This window comes from Podarcis filfolensis (assembly GCF_964270895.1).
Source record: "Podarcis filfolensis genome assembly, chromosome: 1".
In the NCBI taxonomy this organism is placed as follows: Eukaryota; Metazoa; Chordata; class Lepidosauria; order Squamata; family Lacertidae; genus Podarcis; species Podarcis filfolensis.
The window spans coordinates 60,019,236-60,044,867 of NC_139604.1; the positions used below are offsets into that span (position 1 = coordinate 60,019,236).

The 25,632-nt window shown below is 43.1% G+C and overlaps 1 protein-coding gene across 1 annotated transcript in view; it reads left to right on the forward strand.

Annotated features, from left to right (window-relative positions):
* Nucleotides 1–21,612, forward strand: part of DRD4 (dopamine receptor D4) — a 36,188-nt gene extending 14,576 nt beyond the window's left edge. The window contains exons 2-4 of the mRNA XM_083606798.1: nt 12,972–13,084; nt 14,953–15,506; nt 21,287–21,612. Of these exons, the coding sequence (XP_083462924.1) occupies nt 12,972–13,084; nt 14,953–15,506; nt 21,287–21,489 (870 nt within the window). The 3' untranslated portion in view covers nt 21,490–21,612. The remainder of the gene's footprint in view (nt 1–12,971; nt 13,085–14,952; nt 15,507–21,286) is intronic.
* Nucleotides 21,613–25,632: the final 4,020 nt, after the last annotated feature.

Below are 25,632 nucleotides of genomic sequence, written 5' to 3' on the forward strand. Positions count from 1 at the left end.
CCCTTCAGTGCAGGAATCTTAACTAAAGCATCCACGACATATGGCTATCCAACCTCCGCTTAAAAACCTCCAAGGAAAAAGAGTCCAACACATTCCAACAAAGTTTTTTCTGATGTTTAGTAAGAATTTCTTTTCTTGTAACTTTAAGCCATTGGCTTGCGGACTAGCCTCCAGAGCAGGAATAAACAATCTTGCTCCATCTTCCACCTGACAGTCCTTTAGACATTTGTAGATGGCTGTCATATTTCCTCTCAGTCTCCTCTTATGCAGGCCTAACTCCCTCAACCATTCCTGATAAGGCTTGGATTCCAGACCCTTGATCATCTTGTTCACCCTCCTCTGCACACATTCCAGCCTTGTCAATATCCTTCTTCAATTGTAGTGCCCAGAACTGGACACAGTACTCCAGGTGTGGTCTGACCAAGGCAGAATAGAGTGGTACTTTGACTTCCCTTGATCAGGACACTATACTTCTGTTGATGCAGCCTCGAATAGCATTAGCTTTTTTTGCTGCTGTATCACACTGTTGATTCATGTTAAGCTTGTGGTCCGCCAAGACTCCTGGTACTACTGGCAAACCAGGTGTCCCCGTCTTATATTTGTGCAATTGGTTCTTCCTTGCCAATTGTAGAACCTTAATATTTGTCCCTACTGAAAGTCATTTTGTTAGCTTGGGCCCAGTTCTGCAATCTGTTAAGGTCATATTGATTCCTGATTCTGTCTTCTGCAGCATTGGCTACCCCTCCCAGGTTGGCGTCATCTGCAAATTTGATTAGCACCCCATCAATTCCTTCATTCAAGAAATTTATATAGATGTCGAACAACAACAGGCCCAGGACAGAACCCTGTGGCACCCCACTTGTCACGTTTTTCCAGTTGATGAGGAATCATCAGTGAGCATTCTCTGGGTTTGGTCAGTCAACCAGCTACAAATCCACCTCACAGTTACCTCGTCCAGTCCACATTTTACCACATTTTGCACTGTGTGCAAAAAACAACAACGCTGTATACGTACCGAAGCATAGATTTGGAACTGGAATTTATACCTGAAAACTAAGCTGTTCTCTATTAATCATGAAAACTAATAAAATTAGGAGATCCTATCTCCTTATTTGCTTATTAAGAAGTATTTTGGGATTTATACTGACTGTAGTGTATAGAAATTAATGTTTGTCAGATTTTTAGATGATCATTGCAGACACAATATTTTGATAGGAAACTGAACTCTTATCCTTAAGCTCTGATTAAAAATCTCCAAGCCTGCACTCACTATTATCCTATTATCACCGTAATTATGGATTCTGACTTGAATAGTTAGTTTTATCAACCCATAGATATTAATCATACAGTTGCCATGGACTCATATTCTGAACAGGGAAGACTAAAAAAGGCAATGAACCAATTCAGCGCCAAACCAATTCCTATGTTTTCTGTCTTAGGTAAGGGGCAAATGCTGTTAATTATCTTCCTGAGTGATGACATTACACAATGAACAGTTCCTCTAAAGAGGACTACTGGAGCGCTGTGAGTGTGTAAGTTAATTGTAACGTAAAATCAATTATCGGGAGAGAATTTCATCCAGTACCCTGAGAATGAAGCAGTGAGATCTGTGTATGCAATCCTAAATATGAATACGATTAAGGTCTAAAGTCACCCTGGAATAGTGCAGCATCAAGGAAATGTGCAGAAGAACAGCTTGAGTTAATGTATCATAAATGAATTGCTACCAGACCATTCATTTGGGGCTACTTTTTAGTACTTCTTGCAGGAATGGATTAGTAATATGCCAAAATGTGCCATTAAAATCGGTTCAGCAGCTCACACAAAATGCTTGTCAGGTCCTCAATTATTGTTTCATTATTTCCTTCAGCTTTCCAGATAAAATTTATGAAAGCTTGCCCCCACCCACCTGCTAGTTCAGTGAGTGCATACTTTACTTTGAGAATCCAGGAAATGTGATGTGCCAGTCTCAATGGTGCAAGGAAAAGAAAGCACACACTCAGGAGCACACGGCCATCCTCTCTTATTGGAAGCAGCAAGGAATGTTAGACTAGTAGGCTAGAAAATGGGATAGTAAAGCTAGGAGCCAAATGCTTCTGGGACCTGGGTTGTGAGCACCCAAACAGAATGCCTAGTTGCCACTGGGGGATGTTTGTGTGGCAAAACTTTCTATTTATTATTTTGATAAGCATGAACTAATACGCAATTCACGTAAGTGACACATTGTTAATATCACATTTTAGCATAAATTGTTAATGTTTAATTTTGTGCTTGCAAATTGGTACTGTACTTCAGTTTTCAAAACACTCTACTCTTTATTGTCAAACTTATTAACATATTGTCTATCCCTAACATATACTTTGAAGCTTCAAAGCACATACATTTCAGTAATCCTTGAGTGTCAGCCAGGCACAAAAAATGGCACCCAGACTTTTTGAGGTGCTCGCAAATGGAGAACCTTTAGGTGCAAAATGTGCCTGGCGCCCTGCTAATTTCAAACCCTGCTTTTGACTCTCCACAAGTAGGAATTTAGGGTTTGGTTGCAGGTCTTTCCAGCCCCTCTCCTCTGCCGATTGGAAAACACCCTGAGGTGCTCCTGCAGCCCCCGCTGTCCTGTGCAGCTCTGGAAAAGGCATTTCCCTTCTTCTCCAGCGTGCTCAGCAACATATACCAGATGGTATATGCACACTAGTCTTCTAGCATTACACAGCAGGAAGCATGAGACACCGTAGAGCTAATCTATGTATTTATTTACATACTATGTACAGACAAAGAATTATGGCGTCCTCTCTCATCAGCTCCAGGAGAGAACAGAACAGAAGTAAAAGCAAAAGTACAGTCCAACAGTACCCACAATGGAAGAGAGATAAGGCTGTCTTCCGTTCCCATGGTCTTCCCAGACAGGCATGTGAATTACACCAATCACATCTGCAGCATCAGATGCATGAAATACTAACATCCATCTCTGTGGGTGGAGGAGGTGTTAGTGCAGGGAAAGGCTGTGGCTCAGTGTCAGCCTGGATAGTTCAATTGGTTAGAGCTTGGTGCTGATAATGCTAAGGTTCCAGGTTCAATCCCCCTATGGGACAGCTGCATATTCCTGCATTGCAGGGGGTTGGACTAGATGATCCTCGGTCCCTTCCAACTCTACGATTCTGTGCTTTGTATCCAAAAGGTCCCAGGTTCAATCTCTTGCATCTCCATGTAAGACTGGGAATGTTCCCTGTTTGAAACCCTGGAGAGCTGTTACCAGTCCATGAGCTGCATGCTCTCGTGTTCTAAGACAAGAGAAGCACTTTCATAGAGTCCTGTGATGTGGTATGGAATCCAGTAGCAAGAGCAGCACTTGCAGTGACTGGGAACCCGGTTCTTCCTCCTCAGATCCATCTTTCCATCCTTTCTTGGCTGGATAGGGGGTTATTTGGGATTATTGTGGATTAGGATGGATGTGCAATGGCTCAGTACTCCAGTACACAGCTCGACATTTATTTATTAAAAATGCACTTGAAACAAATGAAAGTAGTGTATAATAAGTGAAGATGATAATAAATGTCTGTAGAATTGACTGCTAAACATTAATGAGCAGCAGGACTCTGATGACTCTCTAATTGCCAGCATTAGGTAGGGACAAAACACTATTGAGGCATCTGTACCATCCTTATCACAGTTAAAAATGGAAAGTGTAATGCTGGTCGTCAACAAAAAAGGTTTAAAGACTGTCTCAAGGCAAATCTTTAAAAATGTAGTATAAACACTGACAACTGGGAAAGACTGGCCTTCGAGCGCTCCAGTTGGAGAGCAGCCTCTACCAAAGGTGTCATGGGCTTTGAAGACACTCAAACTCAGGGCGCAAGGGAGAAACATGCTAAGAGGAAGGCATGCTTGACAAATCCACACTGTGATCAACTCCCACACGGAAACCAATGTCCCCGCTGTGGAAGGACGTGTGGATCCAGAATTGGCCTCCACAGCCACTTATGGACTCATTGTTAAAACCGTGTTTATGGAAGACCATCTTACTCGGCTACAAGCGATCACCAAAGAGATCACAGTTGTGTAAATTTGAAAATGCCCAAACATAATACAAACCCTCTGCTCTTTTTTATTAACAGTCTGTTGGAATTTTCATTATACAAATAGCTTCAGATAGATTAGCAAACCCCATTACAACAGCATTTGTTGTTATTCCTTTCTATGTAACTTCGCCATTAGTCAGTCCCTTGTCTTAACCCAGCATTTTCCTTCCAAATATTAGAAACAACAGAGAGATATGAAGTGTGTGTAATGAACCATATCTGGCTGGCTGGAGGCTAAAGGTTGCCTAAAAGGAAAAGAGCAACCTGCATTTCCTCTCCCTCACAACCCCCCTCCGTGATTTCCCAGTATCTGAGCAAGTTTGCAGTTTATTAGACTTGCTATAGACTATTTCTCCCCTTCCTATTAATAAGGGCTCATCCACACTCTGATTGTCCCATGCCTAGAAAGCTTAGGTCCTAGAAATTTTCCACTTGTCATGTGCCTTCTAGGCACACAAGTCTGAGAGGTTTTCTCTTTTCCCCATCACTTTCCCCAGGAAAACCCACTCTTTAGCATAGAATTGGAGCAAATGCCAATCCAGGGAAAACCTGGTTGACATTTGCTCTGATTCAGTGGTAAGGAGTGAGTTTCCCCAGAAGGAAGTAGTGGGACAGCTGGAAGTGTGGAGTGGACAAGCCTTGAGTCAAATAACTGTGCCAGACTTAAGAGCATGAGGGATGTGAAGCTTTCCAAGTGCCTATGACAAGCCTCTTTGCCACTAACATTGCTTTAAAAAGGAACAAGCAATATCAAAAGCAACATGATGGCCAGAAACAATAACAATGTGAAAAACTTTATGGAATAATTCAAAACATCAAAACTAACAAACTGAAGTCTCTGAAAGGCTCTGAAAGTCCTTAAATAAATCACGGTGCCAGACTTTACCCGGCAGAGAGCAAGCTGTGAAGCTTTGTATAATCAGCAAATGTCCAATTCTGATGTCCAACTCTGAAATCTGCTGAACAATGTTTCCGGATAACAACTACCGTTTCGTTGAATTCTTCATCAGCCAATTAGTTCAACACTCGTAAGTAGAAAGATATGTAATTTCTTCATTAACCAATCTTTTTTTGAATAGATATAATGAAAAATACTCTGGAACAGTGCTCATGTGATTACTGATTATTGCTGACTCATATTTTGCAATACAGGGGATTGTTTGTTTACTTAAAAATGAACAAGCCTTGTGACACCATGCCACTGGCAGGTGTCCTAGAATGAAGCATCTGAAGCCAAAATTATACGTTGTATCCGTTTTAAATACCTGGAAGCTTCCTCTATCTATATCTTCCAGGGCATATATCTAAGGCACACTCCTGGTGTGACTGTGATGCAGAGCTGAGTACATGCTGCCAGTGTATCGTGCACTGCTGTGGCATCTTGAAGCAGGGTGGTAAAGTGCCATGAGGACTCGTAAGCTGATTGTGCTCGAAAAGTTCCTACTAGCTCTCTGCCACCTTCTGAATGGATCACTGACTCAGCATCTCCAAGGTGCTATTTTGCTGTCTTGTAGGATTATCAGGTCCAGACATACAGACCCTGCCTGCAGCTTTTAAGAACTTTGGGACAGAGAGGAACTATGCAACTGCAGCATCTCCCTGATAGCAGTTCCTTTTACCTACAAGGTTCTTGGGCTGTAGTTGCACCATGTTGCATGTGGGAGGGAAAGTCAATTGATCTTTGATACTGTGGCCAGATGGTTTGAGAACAGAGGCAGGAGAGGAGATGCCATACGTTCTCTTGCCACCCGGGAGCAAAGGCACGATCTCTTGAATCTGAACTTGGTAATGTCACTGCATAGTTTCTTCCGCTGTGCCTTTCCTGCATTATGTATTTAGTGGCCTTCGTTAAAATGCTGCTGCTGCTGATAATGATGATGGGGGTGTAAACTGTGATGATGGTTTACCCAGGGTGTAAACTGGCCTGTCTTTTTGAACATTCCAGCAGTTGCATCCTGTCCGTAGAAACCTAATAGCCTGGCAACTAGAAATGAATGCAGTATTCTCACCTTGAGTGTTTTTTGCTTTTAGTTCTGCTTGAGTCTCAGGGCCCAACTGAAGTCAGGAGGTCCATGGTTGCATCTCCAGTCTCCCCCCTCCCCCCACAAAAGCTGCTGGGGTCTGATGGGGCTGCAGTACTGGGCCAGGGCTTTCCCCTAGGACTTTTTCTTTTTGGTATCTCAATTGCTTCCCCAGAGATGCTATTTGCAGTGTGGGGATGGGTAGACACAGATAACTGCATCTCTTTTTCTCTGCCCCCTCCCCAATACAGCAAACAGCTTTAATGGGGCAATTCGGATACCTGCACTCCTACAACCAATCAGCATGCTCTGCAGAAGAGGGTCTCCAGCAGGTACCATCTCACTCATCAGGCATTTGGGCACAGGAGTACCTTTTGCCTTTCCCAACATGTCTTTGAAGTGGAGAGCTTTATCCCAGCCTATATCAGTACTAGAGTCGAAACCGTGTTTATATTTAAAAGTGCTCTAATTGCTTTTTTAATTGCTATGATATTGTTTACATATGAAATGGTGTAATTGCTTTTATTGCTGATGTTTTTAGTGTTCAATCGCATAAAGGTATTTTATGGGAAATAAAAATAAAAGCAGCAGAATGCCATGGGTGGGAAGGATTTAACCTTCCCCCCCCCATGAACTCTGCATACTGCTGTCCTAATCTGATTCCACCCCCACCCCCCATTGCTTTTACTTTTAGGAGAGAAATGCAAGCGGTCCAGTTATGCATATCTCAGTGTCACACCAAGATTGACCACTAGAGGGACATTACAGTGACATTTAGGTTGGTCATAATAAAGTGACTTGGGAATTTTTCAAAACTGAAGTGGTAGTTTCACCATTACCCATGAATGCTGATGCAACCAACCCACCTCTTCCTCTGCTTAAGTTTATTTGGCAGATTTGCTTCTGAGAAAAGTTTATTTATTTGGCGTGCAGGGAACTGGCAAATAGCACCCCTGGAGATGACACCCTCCTCCCTGCTGTGAAATAAGGGATAACAAAAAAGATCTGCTGTGTTGCAAACACAGCAACAGAACAGCCCTTCCAGGATAACCGACTGTTTCAATGTTCTTCCTCAGGAAGTAAAACGTCCAAAAGGGTACACAGATTGAAAGCAGAAATTCTCACTGTACAAAATGAAGTCTCTAATATTAGAGATCAGTTACCTGAACCATATGTATCCTGTGTACCCTTTTGGACGTTTTACTTGCTGAGGAAGAACATTGAAACAGTCAGTTATCCTGGAAGGACTGTCCTGTCGCTGTGTTTGGAGCACCAACATCCTTCAGCTCACTCCCTGCAAAACACTGCATAAGACACTTACCTTGGAAGGCATGTTGCCTCAAGCTTGAGTGATTCTTCTTGGTGTTATACTAGCCTAAAAATCCCTCACTTTGGGACACTTTCTTAACTTATATTAGTTGGTGTCACCATGTATATATTGTACGTTATCTGATTGTAAATTAAGACATAATTCAGTAGTGATATAAAAGTATTGTACGTATATTATTAGCCCACTGTGTTGCTTTTGGATTGTCAGAGTGAAATAAGGGGTGGCACTTCAGCCCTGTCCTGCTCCACTGACACCACTGGTTATACTGCTTGAATGCAAAGGAGAGTAGGGACCATCATCACTGATTTATAAAAGGAGCCTTAGACTTGTCTGCACCTGGCCGTCTTTGTAGGAGACCTGGAGAAAGAGAGATGAGGGGAAACGAATTGCTTGCTGCCAGTGAGGAACCAGCTGTTTCCCCAGCAATGTTTTTGGGTTAAGAATAAAATGGGGCAGAGGTAATAAAGCTGCAGCAGAACTGATCGCCTGTCCAGTTCAGCCACTGTTGCCCCTCTAATAGAGAAGGGTTAGAGGGAGGAGCAGATGCTGAGCCTGTGGAGATGAGAGCCGATTATCTCAGCGTGTGCAATTCCCTGTTTTGGCAGTTGCCGTTTATGGCACCTGGCCGCTGAACATCTGGCTTTATCGTCTGGTTGTTTTTGGATGAACAGTAGCATGCGTTTCCAAAGTCACCTTTGCTTGCCTCTTCCTTCACCCGTTTTCTAGTCTCTGCTAATTCAAGCTGCATCCAAACCCTTTCAGGCCAGATTTAGTTAATCAGATCAACACAATGGTATGTATGGCCTTGTCCTTTTGCTTTGCCCCTGTGGTGGGGAAGCTGCCAGAGTCAGAATTCTGTGCAGGTGCACAAAGACAGAGATAATGCTTGGTGGTAAGCCATGGTTCAAAAAGCAGGAAACAGCTTTGTGAACCTATGTTCTCTTCTCTCCAAAGCAATTTCAAACTATTTATTCTTGGTGATAGCCAGAGCTTTGTATTTCATAGGCACTAACACAAATGCTGGTTAGCACAAAATAAGTTACTTAGTAACCATGCTTTGTAAACCCACATAACACATTCATATATCTGAGATCTTCTCCCTCACAAACCTGTTCATATATTGAGATCAGCAAACAAAGCCCTTCTGGGTGTATCCCACCCCCTGGTTTCCAGACCACCGGGAGAAGGGTCTTTTTGGTGGTAGCGCCCAGCATATGGAAAAACCTCGTTTTGGAAATATAGCACCCACCGTCCATAGTATGCTTTAAGTGCATGTTAAACACTCATTTGTTTACCCTGGCATTTCCTGATGATTGATATTTACTGAACATGTGCTGCCTACTGAAGATTTGGATTTATTACTAGAATTATTGTGATATGGTTGAACAATAAGTTAGTCTTAATAAGGTTGTACATGACTTTGATGTATAAAAAATGTTTTGAAATATTTTTTAAAAACACAGGAAACGAACATGCCAGGAAGAAGCCTAAAACGCATCTCTCTAATATCTAGTTTTCTATCTGGAAGAAATACCGTATTTTTCGCTCGATAACACGCACCTGACCATAACACGCACATCGTTTTTAGAGGAGGAAAACAAGGGAAAAAACATTCTGAATGAAACAGTGGATGTATCATTTTTGTGCTTCATGCTGTGGCCACAGACATGTGATCTGATGGTGAATTTGGGGTGACCCAATGCAAAAATCCTGAGAATCCCTGTGGATCCATGCTTTGTAACCACGTTTTTGCACCATTGCAGCCCCAGGCAACAGTGGGTGTGTGATTTTGGGGGGGGCAGGCTGTAGCCATGGACATGCTATGTGATCTGATGGTGAATTTGGGGTGACCCAATGCAAAGATCCTGAGGATCCATGTGGATCCATGCTTTTTAACCACATTTTAAGTGGGGAAGGAAGGAAAAATACAGAATGGACAAGGAGCACGAGAGGGGTGTGCAGAGAAGCAGCTGGCTAAGAATGCAGGAGAGGGGTATAACGGGAGGGAGGAAAGGAAGGCAAAAGTTTTCCCTCACCTACCCACCCAAGCCAGCCAGCTCTCTCTCTCTCTCTCTCTCTCTCTCTCTCTCTCTCTCTCTCTCTCTCTCTCCCTCCTGCATGTTTTCAGCAGCACCGGAGCACAGAGACGACACTCTGCTTTCCCCTTGCTTGCCTGGAGGGGAGGGGCTTTCCCTGCTCTTTGTTCCGTTTGAGCAAACACAGCAAGGAAACAGAGACGGGTGGGCAGTAAGACCCTGAGGCAGAATGCAGGAAAGCAGCCACTTCCTCTTTTCAGGTTTCCCTTCTCCGAGACGCGCGATTTGATTTTTGCCTGATTTTTTTTGCCATTTGGCTCCAGGGACCACACATTCGCTCAATAACACGCACAGACATTTCCCCTTCCTTTTTAGGAGAAAAAATCTGCGTGTTATAGAGGGAAAAATACGGTAGTTTTCTGTGGAGGAGCAATTGGTCTTCTGAAACCCACAACTGCAGTCTGAATGAAATAGTGCTAGGCACAGGTTTATTACCTCAGAGAAGAACTAGGCCTATACCATTTTTACTTTCCCATTTAAGAGGATAGCATAAGGATTTTAAAGTAGAATGAGAAAGGCAGATAATGACTTGACCAAATGGCCTGTTAACAGTTTTAAGAGTGTAGGAAAGAATATGTAATTTAATAAGGAAGGGAGTGTGAAGGTGAGATTAAAACTACAATAGCTCTATCAAGTGAACCAATTATAGAACTTAATGTAACCCTATTGTGTTGTTTATTTTATCAGATGCGGGTCAAATTAGATCCCATTTCTCTTTTACAAATCCCAAGAAAAGAGTCCAGTCTTTGCCAAGTACTTTTCTAAAAATGTTGACTATAAATGAATTTGGCAGCTGTGGGTATTTCATGATAGGCAAGCTGGAATGTGGGTAAGTCTGTTATTTGCTGAGAAGAAAGAAACAATGCAATGATTAAAAAGAGAGAATGAAGATTTTTACTTCAAGCACATTAATTTTTCCACACCCCTGCCCATTTTCTTGCTTAATTCTCTTGGACTGGTTTCCAGAAAAGCAAGGAGCGAGACCAGATTTCCTCCTTTAGGCAGTTTTCTCTTCAGCTGCTTGTTTGTTGGCTGTACACTATAAGTCAGTGGTGGGGAACCTGTGACTCTCCAGATGCTCATGGTCCCTCCAACCCCAGCTGCATGGACCATGGCCAGGTGCGATGGGAGTTCAACATGGCTTGGAAGGCCACAGGTTCTCCACTCATGCTACAAATGAACAAACTGCATTGGGCTTTGCTACTGAGGCTCCATAATTATACATGCCCCAAACTTTTGGGCTCAGCCTGCAGGCTTCACTTCTAGACCCACACTACACTTTGCCTTTAAGCACTGCCCAGGTTCCAGCAGTTTTTATTGCAAGGATTTCCAAGCCTAGGGCTGCAATGGTAAGGATATAAAGATCTCTGGGACTGAGCTGTCAAGATTTCGCTTCTCCTTTTGGGTGCAGAAAGTTTCCTATAAGCAGCATTTTATTGCTTTGATGGTTTACAACTGATAATGAGCACCAGAAAGTGATGAGTTTGGACATGGGAAACACTAAGCTGAAACCTCAGTTCAGCAAAGGAAAGTTCATGAGATGGTTCTGGGCACATGACACGTGCAAAGTCTAACCTACTTCATGCTGAGTTACCTTGGGACATATTTTTTGGTCATTTCTTTTAGCACAAACTGCACACCACCTTACATTTACCAGTGCTTTAATTAAAAGCTCAAAATACTTTTGAAATTGCTTTCAAAGCTGGCTTTGGAAATTCTGAACTTCTAATAAGAGTGAGCATCAAAGCAGCCTCTTTCACTTAGGTTCTCCTAGCAAGAACATATTCTGGAAATGTGAGGAGTCTATAGAATGAGTACTTTTTCTTTCCTTTCCTTTTTTGCAAACTGATGTAGAAATGTGGAGAACCAGACTTGGGGTGAAGTGCAAGTAATACATACATTAATAATAATAATTTATAACAATAATTAAACTTAGAAACTGAGAAACGCCCCCCCCCCAAACTAACATATTTGCCCATTCTCTCCTTGATGCACTGCCTCCCTCTTTTGTCCTGACAGAAAGCAAGGGAGCAGCACAACGCCAAGCCTAACATGTGCACAGCAACTGCCTCCCACAGAAGGGCCTTCCCCAACCTGGCACTTTCCAGATGTTTGGGACTGCAATTCCCATCAGCCCCAGGCCAAGAAAATGCAGTCCAAACCAGGCTGAGGAAGGCTGCCATAGAAATTTGGTTTATTGGTGAAGTAAAGGGGAAGTTCTCCATTCCCTAAAGCTCTTCTACACAGACCAAAACTTTTATCTAACAATATGATTTTAAAAACAAATTTTTACATTACAGAACAAGTAAAAACTATATCAACCAAACCACACTTTTGTCTTGGCTCCATTAATTCTTTTAATTTGACAGAGACCTGTGTGTTCCAGACAAGCAGTTGTGCTATGTGCGTGTAGCAAACCTGGGGGTCTCTTACGTTACCTGCAAATGTGTGGGAAGCTGATGAGGCTATGCAGAACATTAACCTTCTCCTAGCCTGACCCTGAAGTCAGTTTGAAAGTTAAGGGATAAGGAAGCTGTAGCCCAAAAGGTGCGAATAATCCACCTGCGCTAACGTCATTGCAGCGGGAGATATATAGTAACGGCAGAGCAAGGATTAGCTGACATTAGTGCAGGGTTTTGTGACTTATTTTCTTTCTAGGACAATCCCAGATTTTGCAGACGTGTTTGAGATCTATTAATACGCATTAAGGTGAAAAAGGAAGGTTCTGCGATGCTGTTATCTTATGAAGAGGTGATGCTTTGGGGCTCACCGTTGGTTGCTTGGTTACAAAGGAAGTATTGTGCCACTGCAGCTGATCTTGGGTTGGGGGCAGGGAGCTAAAGAGCCATTGCATTAGACTCTCTCTGCACCTGAGTGTATCAATGGCCTCCTGTACCCCTGTCAGGACAAATCTCCCCCATTCTGATGCAAAGCAAGTGAGATATGCAGTGGTTTATATACCCCAAGGCAAGGTTGCATTTTGCTGGAATGGCACCTGTCCGGAGCTAAGAAGGTTGCTACCTAGAGATTTGCTTTACATCTTTAAAGCTAATGGTCAAATAGGAAGCAGTACTACAGCCATGGCTACTCTCTGAAAGAGTCCCTTCCCCTTTGTTTCCCTCCCATTCCTTTCACCCACCCCTTCCCTTGCATTAAGTAGGACTTGTGGGTATGATGGACAGTGGGCATGGGGTGCCAAATGAAAGGATTGAGCAAGGAACGTGCAGGAGAAGTTACTTTCACCTCTCACTTTATTGGTAGTGTTAAAGCTGCAGCTCAGAAATCCTGGTTGCACTCTGGCGACCTCTAGTCAACCATTGAGGAGGACTTTCTTGGAGAAAAGTAGCAGAGGCAAGCTTAGAATCTCTTGAGGATATGGGGAGGCATCTTAGTCATGGCTGGTGCTGTGAGAACTCCCTCTCAGCTGATGCTCTCTCTCTGTCTTCAGTTTCAGGGAGGTGTGTGGTCCTTGAGCACAGTCCTGTGCGATGCCTTGATGACCATGGATGTGATGCTGTGCACAGCTTCCATTTTCAACCTCTGTGCAATCAGCGTTGATCGGTAAGCTCCTTTGCCTGCCTTGGATTTCAGCTTTTGGGATTTTCCCAGCTTCATTATATTCCTGTCCACCACTATCCACACATTCATGTGTTCACATCCCAACACTTGAACAGCTTCCAGCTGGATTTGAGTTTCATTCATAAACAACAACACATGAACTGCAGTAGGGGCCTCAGAAGGCGTTTGGAATAACTTGCCATCCTATAATAATACAGTTTGGATACATACCATCACTTTCAGATTAAAAACCTCCTTGTCCCCAGGGTACAACTGATGAGGTAGCTTCAAGAGTGGAGGTCTGATATATTTTGGAGCATTTTCAAATCCTTAGATCGATCAAGACAATCCAGAGTTCTGGCACTGTATATTCTGAACTGGATATATCCTGGTCTGTCTACCCCAGTAGTCTTCAGCCTTTTCAGATCCAGGGCTCACATTTAACCCAAACATGTATTTGGGGACCCATTTCTTTTTCTTTTTACCCATGTATTTGTATGATGGTGTTGCTACTGCTGCAGCCCATCTTAGATTATGCCATGTCCCGGCAATGGGTCCCAATCCACCAGTTAAACCAGTGATCTATCCAATAGGGAATAGGGTCCCCTGTCTGAGCTGGTTGAGATCTTGGTGCTGAAGCTTGATCCCGTACGGTTGGTGCTAGTGTCAGTTGTGCTGGCTGTTGAGCTGGCTGGTCTGATACAATTGCACCACTTTATGTCTCTTCCACAGATTTCACAAATGGAAAGAAGGAATTTGAGTCCTGTGAAAGCAAAAGCCTTTGTTCAGTAGAACTGTTCCCTAGACTGCTGGCTGTCAACCAAGCTTGTGCTGAGCCTGCATCTGTCCGTATTACCTCTGGACCACAGAACTCCTGTCTAAAGACTGAAAAGCTAAAATTTTGTTGAACTAGTATACAACTATTCCATTAGCAAATATGCCCTGTTCAGAAGTCATTTTAGGTCACTGATGGATACAGATTTCCCAGTGTTAATTTACTGTTTTGTTTGGCGATCCACTTGAAAATAGTTTTAGCAAATTATTTATAATATATATTCCTTGATATATATTATAAATTGGTCCAGCACATGCTGGTTTGTTTGTTTTTAAATCAGTTTCAACAGTCCAACATGCAGCTTTGATCCATTCAAGGCAGCTAGTTCCTGATCACATAGGGATACCTGAAAAACAATCAGCCAAACACACATAGAATCCCCCATCAGATCTCCCACTCAATAAGTGACAGGCTGGTGTGGTGCTGGCAAGGATGTTGTGGCATAGGCCTAGTGCCCAGGGACCTTCTTTCCTTTCCATCTGTTCTTTCAGTGTGTGGAGGGATAACATCTGAAAGGTGCTTCTCTAGGTGATCATAAGCTTGGACTGTGCTGACTGGGGTTGATGTTCAACAACATCAGGAAGGCAACAGGTTGGGGCAAGCTACAACAGGCAATGGGGACTAGTGGGTACAGACAAAGACTTCAAAGAAAAGGTGGGTTTTGAAGGAAGTAAGATGTTCTAGGAAACACTTCCCAACATAAGGGCAGCAAGGGAGAAAACAAATTTCAGGGAATAGATTGATGGGAGCAGGAGAAACATTCAGGGATATGTTTGATATAAGAACAGATTAATGAAGCAAAAGCTGTTTACCTCTGACAGGCTGGATTCCTAGAGCTTGGATAGCCAACTTGGTGCCCCCATATGCTGTTGGACTCCCCTAATCTCCTACCAACATTCCCAGCAATCAGAAGTGATGGGAGTTGAAGTCAACAGCAACAACTATGTTGGCCACCTGATGGTAGAGATTGAGATGCTCTAGGCCATCCACTCCCACAAGACTACTCCCAGCTTCACCTTCTTCTTTGTCATTCCAGGTTCATTGCTGTCTCCATCCCACTGAACTATAACCGGCGGCAAATTGACCTGAGGCAGCTGGTCCTCATCTCCACCACATGGATCTTTGCTTTTGCTGTGGCCTCCCCGGTCATCTTTGGCCTCAACAATGTTCCAGACCGGGACCCTACATTGTGTCAGCTGGAGGATAACAACTACATTGTGTACTCTTCTATTTGCTCCTTCTTCATTCCTTGCCCTGTCATGCTGGTCCTGTACTGTGCCATGTTCCAGGGACTTAGGCGTTGGGAGGAAGCCCGGAAGGCCAAACTGAAGAGCAGCATCTACTTGGGCAACAGGCCACTGTATTGTCCGCCACCTGTCATTGAGAGGAACCAGGCTGAGGTCAAGTTGGAGGAGCGCAACCGATATACTTGCTCCGAGTGCTCTTTTCCCAGGGACTACGTGACCAATGGGATTCAGACTGTGTCCTACCCACACCTCAGATACCCACCACATAAAGGACTCAAAAGGAAGCAGGCAAAGATCAATGGCAGAGAGAGGAAAGCTATGAAGGTGCTGCCGGTTGTGGTTGGTGAGTATTCAATGCTCAGTGGTTATTTAATAGGACTGAGAATCAACAGGGATCAGATACAATTTAGAAGGCTCGTATTAACAGAAATGGGAAGCAGGCAGTAACCAGTTGTGGGATTTGGGATTCTAATATGCAGACCATAGGGCACATCTACCCTAATTTTCTGTACTCTTGTTGTCTCTCGTCACCTCACAGTGCTGATAGCTGGTTAAACAAAAGCACCAAATTGATGGGATTGGGTGTTGCTTATCTAAGTAGCTGTGTCAGACTGGGTCCTTTGTATGTCTCCCTACATGACCACATGCAGCAGAGTCAGGTTCATTAGGGCAAATGGGGCATTGCCCCACCTATCTCAGTCTGACTTCAGCTAGCCCCTCCCTTTCTAGAGTTCCCAGGGAGGAGGAATTGATTGTTAAGCCATCCTGGAAATTGTGAGCGGAATAGCAAGGACTTCTAATAACTCTCAGCACCCTTAAGAAACTGGGATTCCCAGGATTCTTAGGAGGAAACTATGACTATTTAAAGTGGTGTTATACTGATTTAAATGGGTTGACCGTGAATTGTGCAACAGGAGATCAAACCAAGGCTTGTTTCTTCAGAGTTTTGTTTTGTTTCCCAGCAGCTCTTGCTATATTCCTTTGTAGCTTGGGGTGCGTTTGGGGGCGGGGTAGCCAAAAAAAACCCCCAAAATGCTGTTAAGGTAAGGTGCTGGGTTCACATGTAGCACCAAGCCATAATTAAAACACAGTTCATAAACCAACAATAACACACAGAGCAAGGTTTGTACATATCACTAAGTCATGGTTTGATAAAATATAGTTTAATAAGCCATGGTTTAGCATAATGTGCAAATTAGACAAAAAGGGGGACGCTTTTGTGGGCACCTTTCAGAGAACATTTCAGTATCTCTAAAACACCTTTTTCCACATAATAGTGGAAATCCACTTGAATCTTAATCTAACTCTTCCTCCTGTTGGAAGATTTTGAAAAATATATATGACACACCTTTTGCTGCTGGATGTCTTGTTACAGGGATGAGGAACCTTTGGCCTTCCAGATGTTGTTGGACTACAACTCCCATTATCTCTGACCATTGACCATGCTGTTGGGAGTTGGAGTCCAACAGCATCTGGAGGGCCTATGGTTCCCCAGCATTGTCCTGTTAGAACTGGCCTACGTGGCAGAGCAGTGCACAGCATAACTTTGTTGCTACAATTTGAATTTTTAAGTAGCAGGAATCTTTCCGCAAGTAACATATGCCAGTTGTGCTTAATTTCTTGCATGATTCACTCATCCCCTCTGGGCTCCATCCAGACTCCGCCTTCAAGTCTAAGTCTCTGACAAAAGAGAAGAATCAGGGCTCCCACCCATGAATGGCATTCTGCTTCTGAACATATGTGCTAGCCTGGCTCTTCCATGGATGGCTGATAGGATCTCTTGCTTCATTCAAGACATGCAGAGATTCCTGCTGCGTTGAGGAGCAAGGGAACAGCTCTACCTGCTATCTGACAAAGGAGATAAGTGTATGGATGAGCTGAGGATCTCTTTTATTTTTATCGTAAAGGGATAGTATAATTAATAGTAGGGTTGGCTTGCACCCGTGGTCAATGATTGTGCGCTATAATATCTGACATTAGAAATATCCCAAGTGGGTACAGAATAGGTACTGGGTCAAAAGTACACCCTTGTACTGAACACACATCATACTCACCCTGAGAATTGGAGTGTGTGCTTTTTAAAAAAAAAAAACCAAAACCAAAACCTTTCAAATCTGTCAAAAGTGCCTGTCATAACAGTTCCTTTGACATGGCTGATTGCCTGAATTTCAGAACTGCTGAGAAACCCTACTTAGCAGAATGTCAGACCACCTACAGAGAAGCAACCTCATCTGGTGAGGGTATATATGGGGCACCCACATGGTGCTCCCTCTTCTACAAGGGCTGCCACATTCACTGTGGTGAAGGGAATAGTTCTGTACATGGAAAGGGCTGTGCAGTGCAGAAGAAGCTGTGTACATTGTTTGCTTTGTTGCATACATGAGTCTTTCGACTGAGGCACTAGAGCATCTACAACCTGTTATCAGAGGGTGCACTAGCTTTTGCAAATTCGAATCAGTGCACTTAACTTCCATAAAGCATGATTAGTGGGGGGAAATTGAGGAGGGCATACAAAGTTTAGATTTCCCCCCCTGTACTGCATGAAATGTAAAGAGCACTGTCAGACACTAGCAGGATATGTTACCGTACTTCTCCTATATATTCCACCCTGAGTACTCTAAATGGGCCCTCCTTTGTGGCAGGCATTGGTGCCCCTGTGACTAGGAACTGCTTAATGCTAACAGTGCTGTCCGCATTATTTCTGTAGCATCAAAGGTGGCCATGACTGGGCCATTTAAATGGAACTGGAACTGCTCTTTTGATGTTGGAATCTTCCTTGTACCATGTCAGACCACAGGTCCATCTGACTGGCAGGGGCTCTTCCAGATTTCAGGCATGAGTTTTTCCAAGCCGTACCTAGAGATCCAAGGAATTGAACTCGAAACCTTTTGCATGCAATGCATGTGCTCTACCACTGAGCTCTGGCGCTTCTCCTAAACAGCCTCTGCATCTCAGTGAAAGGGTCAGAGAGCCATGGCTGACTTCTGCTGGAATCAAAGGCTATGGTTCTGGGAGAAGCAAGGCCCCTTTGGGGTGTTAATGCTATGACCTCCCTCCATTGTATATATGTGTAAATAAACCATCTTTTCTAAAGATACCACAGTCTCTGCTGTGCCTCATTCCAAAGAAAACACGAACCCTGGGTAAGCACCTGGAACCCCTGGAATCTTGCACTGCTCGGAGATTGGGGTGGCAAGCAACAATGCTATATTAGGAAAGTTTTAATGGAAATTTCATTTTAATGGAGGTGTTTAATGAGAAAACCAATAGCATATTTCAGCAATCTCAGGAGAAAATTCAGCAGAATGGTGGGCCAAGAGGTTGGAGCGGGGAAGTGGTGATAGAACCCATTATTGTCAAAAAAAACCTTTTGAAATTATGTGAGAAGCTGTGCCAGAAGCCTGCCTTCAGTACCAGAACTGGCTATGTGTTTTTTCTGTGACCAGCTTTATTCAGGTCAAACTAAATGGTCACATAATGGATCCTTGCAGCTGTGAAATCTTTTTCTTTCTCTTCAGTGCTTAAGGGCTTCCTCAACTCCGCCAGCAATTTGCCTCTTTGGGGGCCTTTCTGCTAATTGTAGACTAAACTCGCAGGCTTTCTGAGGCATTTGTAAAAATTATAACCAGCTTCCCTCCTGTTGAGTAGTAAAGGGTACCTGTCTGCTGAAGAGCTCTCAGGCTAAACACAGGGGTTGGGTGAAGCCTTTACGACCTGTCACGATGCCTCTCCCATGAAGCCCTGCAGTGTACAGCATCAGCAAGTCTCCCAAGAGTGATTTGGGCAGGTTGCAGCTTCTTCTGCGGCAGAGGAAACTACATCTCCCTCCTGTAAAAGCATAGGAGCTCTGCTCCATGTTGAAAATGGTAATCTGGTCACCGTTCCCCTGTGCACTTTCATTGTCCACACATGGATGAAAATAAGACTCAGCCCCCCCCCCCCCCCGTGTGTAAGATGCAGACCTAGTTCAGATGATCATTCAGTGTTTTATGAAGAATGTTTTATGAAGCTGGGGACAACTATTGGGTCCAAGCACGTCTCCCCCATCTCTCCCCTCCCCCATTGTGTACTGGCTTCAGCATAAAGATCTTGGCTTGTATTAAATGAAGATTTATTGTTATGCAGGTGTGTGTGTGTATATATATAATGTCCAAAGCCCAATTTGGTTGTAATGCTGGTGCTTACCAGCACTGCATCCTCCTGGCCACAGATCCTCTGTTTGATTATAAGATTCCTATGCTGGTGTTCAGGGAATTGCCTCCCAAAATGTACAAGTCAATGTACTCTTACTGGCCTAAATATTAAAAGGGCAGTATACAAAGGCCTTAACCCATGTATGGGATACCTGTGGCCCTCCAGTTGTTGTTGGTCTATAAGTCCCACCATTCCCACCATTTGCCATGCTGGCTGGGGTTAATGTGAGACATGGAATCCCAACAACATCAGGATGGCTCAGGTTTCCCATTCTTGCCTCAGTTAAGTAATTAACTATGGTTTGCACAGGCACAATGACTCAGTTTGAATATGACACTGAGCACGTGGGAAAGACACATGCACTGAAAGATTTGTTGCTTTACACACCCAGGGCAATAACTGAACCAGACACCAGAGGATTCTCTAATAATCTCACACATGGGGTGAGAAGAGTTCCCTTAGGCAGGGAGTTAGAAATGGCTCTGCTTGTGTGGGGGCCTCTTCGGCGCTTATTTAGTTATGGATTTGGGTGCTGAGGTGGCACTGATGATAGTGGTACTGAAGCACGTGAACGTAAGCAGGTACTCGCTTGGTGTTAAATAAGGATCAGGCAGACTCAGCAATGGAGAATAAGAAGGTGAAGTTTATTGCCAGGCAATAAGGACCCAGTTTGGAATCTCTTCCAAAAGGAACTGGGACCCCGATTGACAGAAATCCAGAGGTCTTTATACCTGAGCAGATCACAGCAAATCATAGATCATGAGACAACCATGAGACAGTCACGATATTGTCAGCGAAAATTAGCCAATTAGCAAGCTTCTTGCCATGCTACCAGCTCCTGGTCAAGCACTGGTCAAGCACGGAGTTCTAGTTCTGCTTTCCGATGCTTGCAGTGACGCTCTGTCTAACCTCTCCCCTAGTTATGACAGGACAGGGAGTTTGGAGATTTTGCGGTTTTGCTCTTCCTGTTCTGTGGATTAATTTAGCCTGTATCTGAGGGGATTTTGTACCAGAATCTCTGATTCACGTCTTCCCCATGTCCAGGGTACACGGATGTTTGTAGGGGAAAGGCCGGCTCCTAATTTTGCTGTTTCAAGCAGTACGCAGTTAGCTAAGGCACAGCTTCCCTTTGATTCAAAATGGATTATAAAATACTGTAAGCCCTGATTATGTGTGAGCATATATGAATATATTGATTACTGATAACTGATTATATGGATAGCATAGGGGTAGCCCTTCTTCCTTGCCTCAGTACCAATTTAAACAAAATAAATTGTATTCTTTTAATATTATCAAAACATAACAAAAACAAAATACCTCAGTATCTCCCTCCAATCAGCTTCCCAGTTGGGAAGGGTCAACATTATTTCCTTTGTTTGCTTAGCAACAAGGATTAAGTGTCCTTAGCAATGGTGCTGCCTACTGTGTGCTGAAGCATTAGAGCTGTCTTCATTTTTGCCTGATTGACTTGCTTTAAAAAAATAAATAAAGCTAAGAGTCTGAGGCCTCTGCTGGTCTGCTCCCCTCTCCACCAAATCCAGCCCTTTATATCCATCTGTTGGCAGCCTTGTACTCACCCACAGACACCTCTTTCTTGTCAGGGTTAAGGCTCAGCTTTTTCACTCTCATCCAGCCCAGTGTTGGGTCCAGACACTGAGCCAGGGCTTCACTGCCTCTCCTGATTCAGGAGTTATAAAGAAATAGCACTGGGGGTCATGAGCTTACTAATGACACTTCGCCTCGCATTGTAGAATCCATTCCACTTTTCCAAGTTGCTAATTGACGTTATTCTTGAATGAAACTCTTCTGCATCAGAGAAACGGAGGCACAGAGATTTGAAGATTTAAGTTACCTGACCTCTGGCTTCGTGGGGAGCCTGCAGCAATCAGAAATTAAGTTTGTTTGTCCTTGTCTCTCTGTCTGCCACAGGTGTGTTCCTTTTCTGTTGGACTCCTTTCTTTGTGGTCCACATAACCAGAGCCTTGTGTCACTCCTGCACCATCCCCAGCGAGGTAACCAGCATTGTGACATGGCTGGGCTACGTCAACAGTGCCCTCAACCCCATCATCTACACCGTCTTCAACACTGAATTTAGGAACTACTTCCGCAAAGTTTTGCACATCTTCTGCTAACACTGCCGGATTCTAAACATAGAACTGGATTCTGAATATAGAACAGAGTGTACTACACAAGGCAAAGAGCCAGACAAATTTAACTTCTTTGTATAGTTTATTAAAGTTTTATTTCTTGCTACATTACTGTGTGCTTCAGTCTTTTTTCCTCCGGTTGGGTGAAGACAGATGCTACAACAATGCAGTTCCTCTTTTGAATGCACAACAATTATGGACATAGCCATTTATCCACGGCACGAATGATCTTTTCAAATAACTTTTTTATTGTCAGATGGAGCCGCCTTCCTCCAGTTTTGTGCTCTCCAGATGTTCTGAAGAGAAACTCCCATCATGCAACTCCCATCATGCTGGCTAAAGCTGCTGGCAGCTGTAATGCAAACATCTGGAGGGCACCAGGTTGGGGAAGGCTGATAGAGAGGCTACTACTTTTGGTGAGACTGCTGATGTGGCCTAAAACAAACGTGTCATCACCCCTGTGTACCACCTTCAAGTGTGCATCTACATGCCAAGTTCCAGCATGTGCTAAGAAGCATTTGCAGTGGTTGCCTCCCACCCCAATTTATGGTACCATTTTCCCCTAGAAAAGAATTGAAGCACCTTCTGGTGGTGCTGTAAAACCTTTCCTAGTTTCTAACGCTTATTATTTTATATCATTAAAATAAAAAGATTTTAAAACATAACTACCATATAACTGACAATCACCAATAGATGTTTATCTCTGCCTGGGGCCTTTCACAAGGGCTATGGAATTGAGCAAAGGGGGAAGAAAACAAACATGGCCACCATGTCTATAGCAATCTATCCCCTCCACTACTGTAGCCTACAACATTGGCCAGTTCCACACCCTTTGATCAGAAGCATAGCACAATTTTTACCAGGCTCTGAACATCCCTGCAGCATGGGAAAGACGTGTGGCAGGAAAATGTGTGTCATGTATGTACAGTGGTTCCTTGGTTCTCAAACGCTTTGTTTCTCAAAATCCGAAAACCCAGAAGTAAGTGTTCCGGTTTTCAAACGATTTCTGGAAGCTGAACATTTGATGCAGCTGTCAGCTATTGTTTCTGGGATACCTGCACCTATCAAAAGCTGTGCCTTGGTTTTCTAACATTTCAGAAGTCAAACGGAATTCCAGAATGGATTAAGTTTGGCGCTTTTGTTTTTGTGATTTATTTTTTGTTTTTGAGGCTTTTTCGGTTAATTTGTTTTTGTGACTGTGTGGAACCCAGTTCATCTACTGATTGATTGATTGATTGTGTGACTGCGAAAATGGATAAAAGCCCCCCATCCACACAATGACTATCATCAGTACAGGGAAGGGGGGAAAATTAAATTTTCATTTTTATCATCTACAATACTGTCTTATTTATTTTATAGTACAGTACATTGATTATTGCTTTCATTTTATGGATCAGTGGTCTCGTTAGATAGTAAAATTCATGTTAAATTGCTGTTTTAGGGTTGTTTTTTTAAAGTATGGAATGGATTAATTCGTTTTGCATTGCTTTCTATGGGAAAGCATGCCTTGGTTTTGGAACGCTTTGGTTTTGGAATGGACTTCCGGAACGGATTAAGTTTGAGAACCAAGGTAGCACTGTACTATATGTTTGACCTGCGTGCAGTGATTAAAAGACCTAGTTCAGTGAAGTCCAGATAAGCATGATATGGGTTTATGTACACTTCTGCATAAATTGTGGCCACTGAAGGCCAGAGGTCAGCAGTAAAAGCAGAGATTGCAGTTCAATATGCTTTGCTTATTTTGTCCGTATTGATCTCCACGAGGCAAGTCTGTGGAACATGTTATGGGAATGGAGCAGACATGCCACTTAATTGCTAATGATCCTTGGAGCAGGGTAGCTGGAGAGCAATTCATTCATAGGAATGTAGGAAGTTGCCTTATACTGAGTCAGCTCATCGGTCCATCTATTGTTGGCCCTGGTTAGCAGTGGCTTTCCAGGGATTCAGGCAGGAGACTTTCCCAAATCCACCTGGGGACATCAGGGATTGAAGCTGGGATCTTTTACCTGCTAAGGATGTTCTCTGCCACTGAGCTATGGCCCATCCACTTCCCTTCATTTGCTTGGGGATCTCATCAGAATGATTCTAGGCAAGACAAAAAATAAATAAATTGATGGGTGAACAGAACCTGAGATGGACCAGGGAAATGATTGAATGCCTTCTCTTAAAGAACCATAGAATTGTAGAGTTGAAAGGGACCCTGAGGATCATCTAGTCAACCCCCTGCAATATAGGAATCCTCTCCACAGCTATCCCTAGGTGGGCTTGAATCACCAGTCTTCTGGTTAACAGCCAGATGCACTGACCCATTGCAACACAGAGGTCGTCAGAGGAGCAGCTTCTTGGACAGATGCGCTCCTCTGATGACCTCTAGTATTAAGTACGCTGTGCAGGTAGCTCTACAAAGTTGATTTTTCTTTTAAAAATGCACAATATTTCCACTATACTGAAAACCCAGCATTGTGAAAGCCACCTGCAGAGCATACTTAATAAAGTCTCTCCCCCCCTTTTGTAATATTCCGTTAGCTTGACTTTTAGGAGAATTTAAAGTTCCTTCTAATTTCTGCCTCTTGACATCCTTCCATGGGTAGTCTACCATTCCATTTGGGAAGTTAATAGGCTGGGACCAAAGAATCACAACAACTGAGCAAGGAGCCGGCCCTGTTGTCAGCCCACCCAGTGCAAGGAATTCCAGTTCATCATGAAATCCTACAGGGAAACTTTTCTTAGCATCTTTAGACTTTTTCCTGATGATGACAGACAAATTATGTGAAAAATCTATGCAAAAAAAGGAACTCAACATATGAATCAATAAATAGTATTTTTAAAAATAGTTTAAAAAATTTTTTTCCATATAGAAATAAAGGTTCCATATACCAAGAGCAGAGAATTTTGACCTGAGCCGAGAAACTGAAAGTATATAGGAAAAAGCCCTTGTAGAGTTTGCCCTGTTCTCCTAAGGACCAAATCCACACATCAAACTCCATTCATCCCTGGAATCACTATCCCTACAATTTAAGTCAACCCATCCAGTTTATATAATGATGCTCCAGACAAAATGAAAACACAAACAGGATGTCTGCCTGATTAAAGATAAAATCTCATGCACACACACACAGTTTATAAGACATGCTTTGCTGAACTAACTCCATATAAACCTGGGCATGTACTGCTTCCTGCTGAATATTTCAAAATTATTGTTTCTATTTCCCAATAAGCTCTTGCAATCCACTTGTAAGAGACCTCCTGCTGATTCATGACTGTCCAAAAGGGTAATAAAGAAGGGAAGCAAGCCAATTTTCAGGCTGGGCCAATCTCACGCTTCATTACCTTCCTTGCATGCACAGCAGGGGTTATTTAAACAGAGCCTGGCAGGGTTTTCTTGTACACCCAGGAACTAATATCTCCAGATATTATACATACATAGGAGTTGAAGTTTGGCTGGAATTATGCTTGGGATGGCTGAATCTGTCAATTCTGGTTTCTCTTAGTTTCCCATTTTTCCAATCTCAAATTCAGTTCTCAAGTTCACATCAGTTTGTGGGGTTTTTTAAGTCTTCATGAAAAGTCATCATAATTTTAGTGTGAATTTCTCATAATTACACATTTGTATGCCATTTTGCCTAAATACATATTTTGGAGAGCATTTCCCCCTAAAATAATGCAGTTTGCAAGTCCCCCCCCCTAGTTTTTTTTATGCACATGCTACTCCACTACTTGCATTTTTGTACATATTACTTGGCTGGTGACCAGCATTGCAAAATAGGAAGAATGTAAACTTCAAAAGATGGCTATGTTCTATTGTTTAAAAAAGTCTGAATTCAGCAGATTAACCTTCAAAGGCAACTGAACTGAATGTCTCTCTCCTCCCTAAATAGCACCAGTGTGCTCTCTTACACACACACACACACACACACACACACACACACACAAAATATTGAGCTCCAGGTAATATATTCAGTTATTTTCATCTAATGATATTAATTAAGAGGCAGATGATTAAAACAACTCGCTATTTTGTAATACATTTGCTGTTCTAATTTTAACCTTCGAATGTGCCAACCAAGTGAGATTTAACCAAGTACAGTTGTCCCAAGGCAGTTCACGAATCATGTAAAGATGTGCACA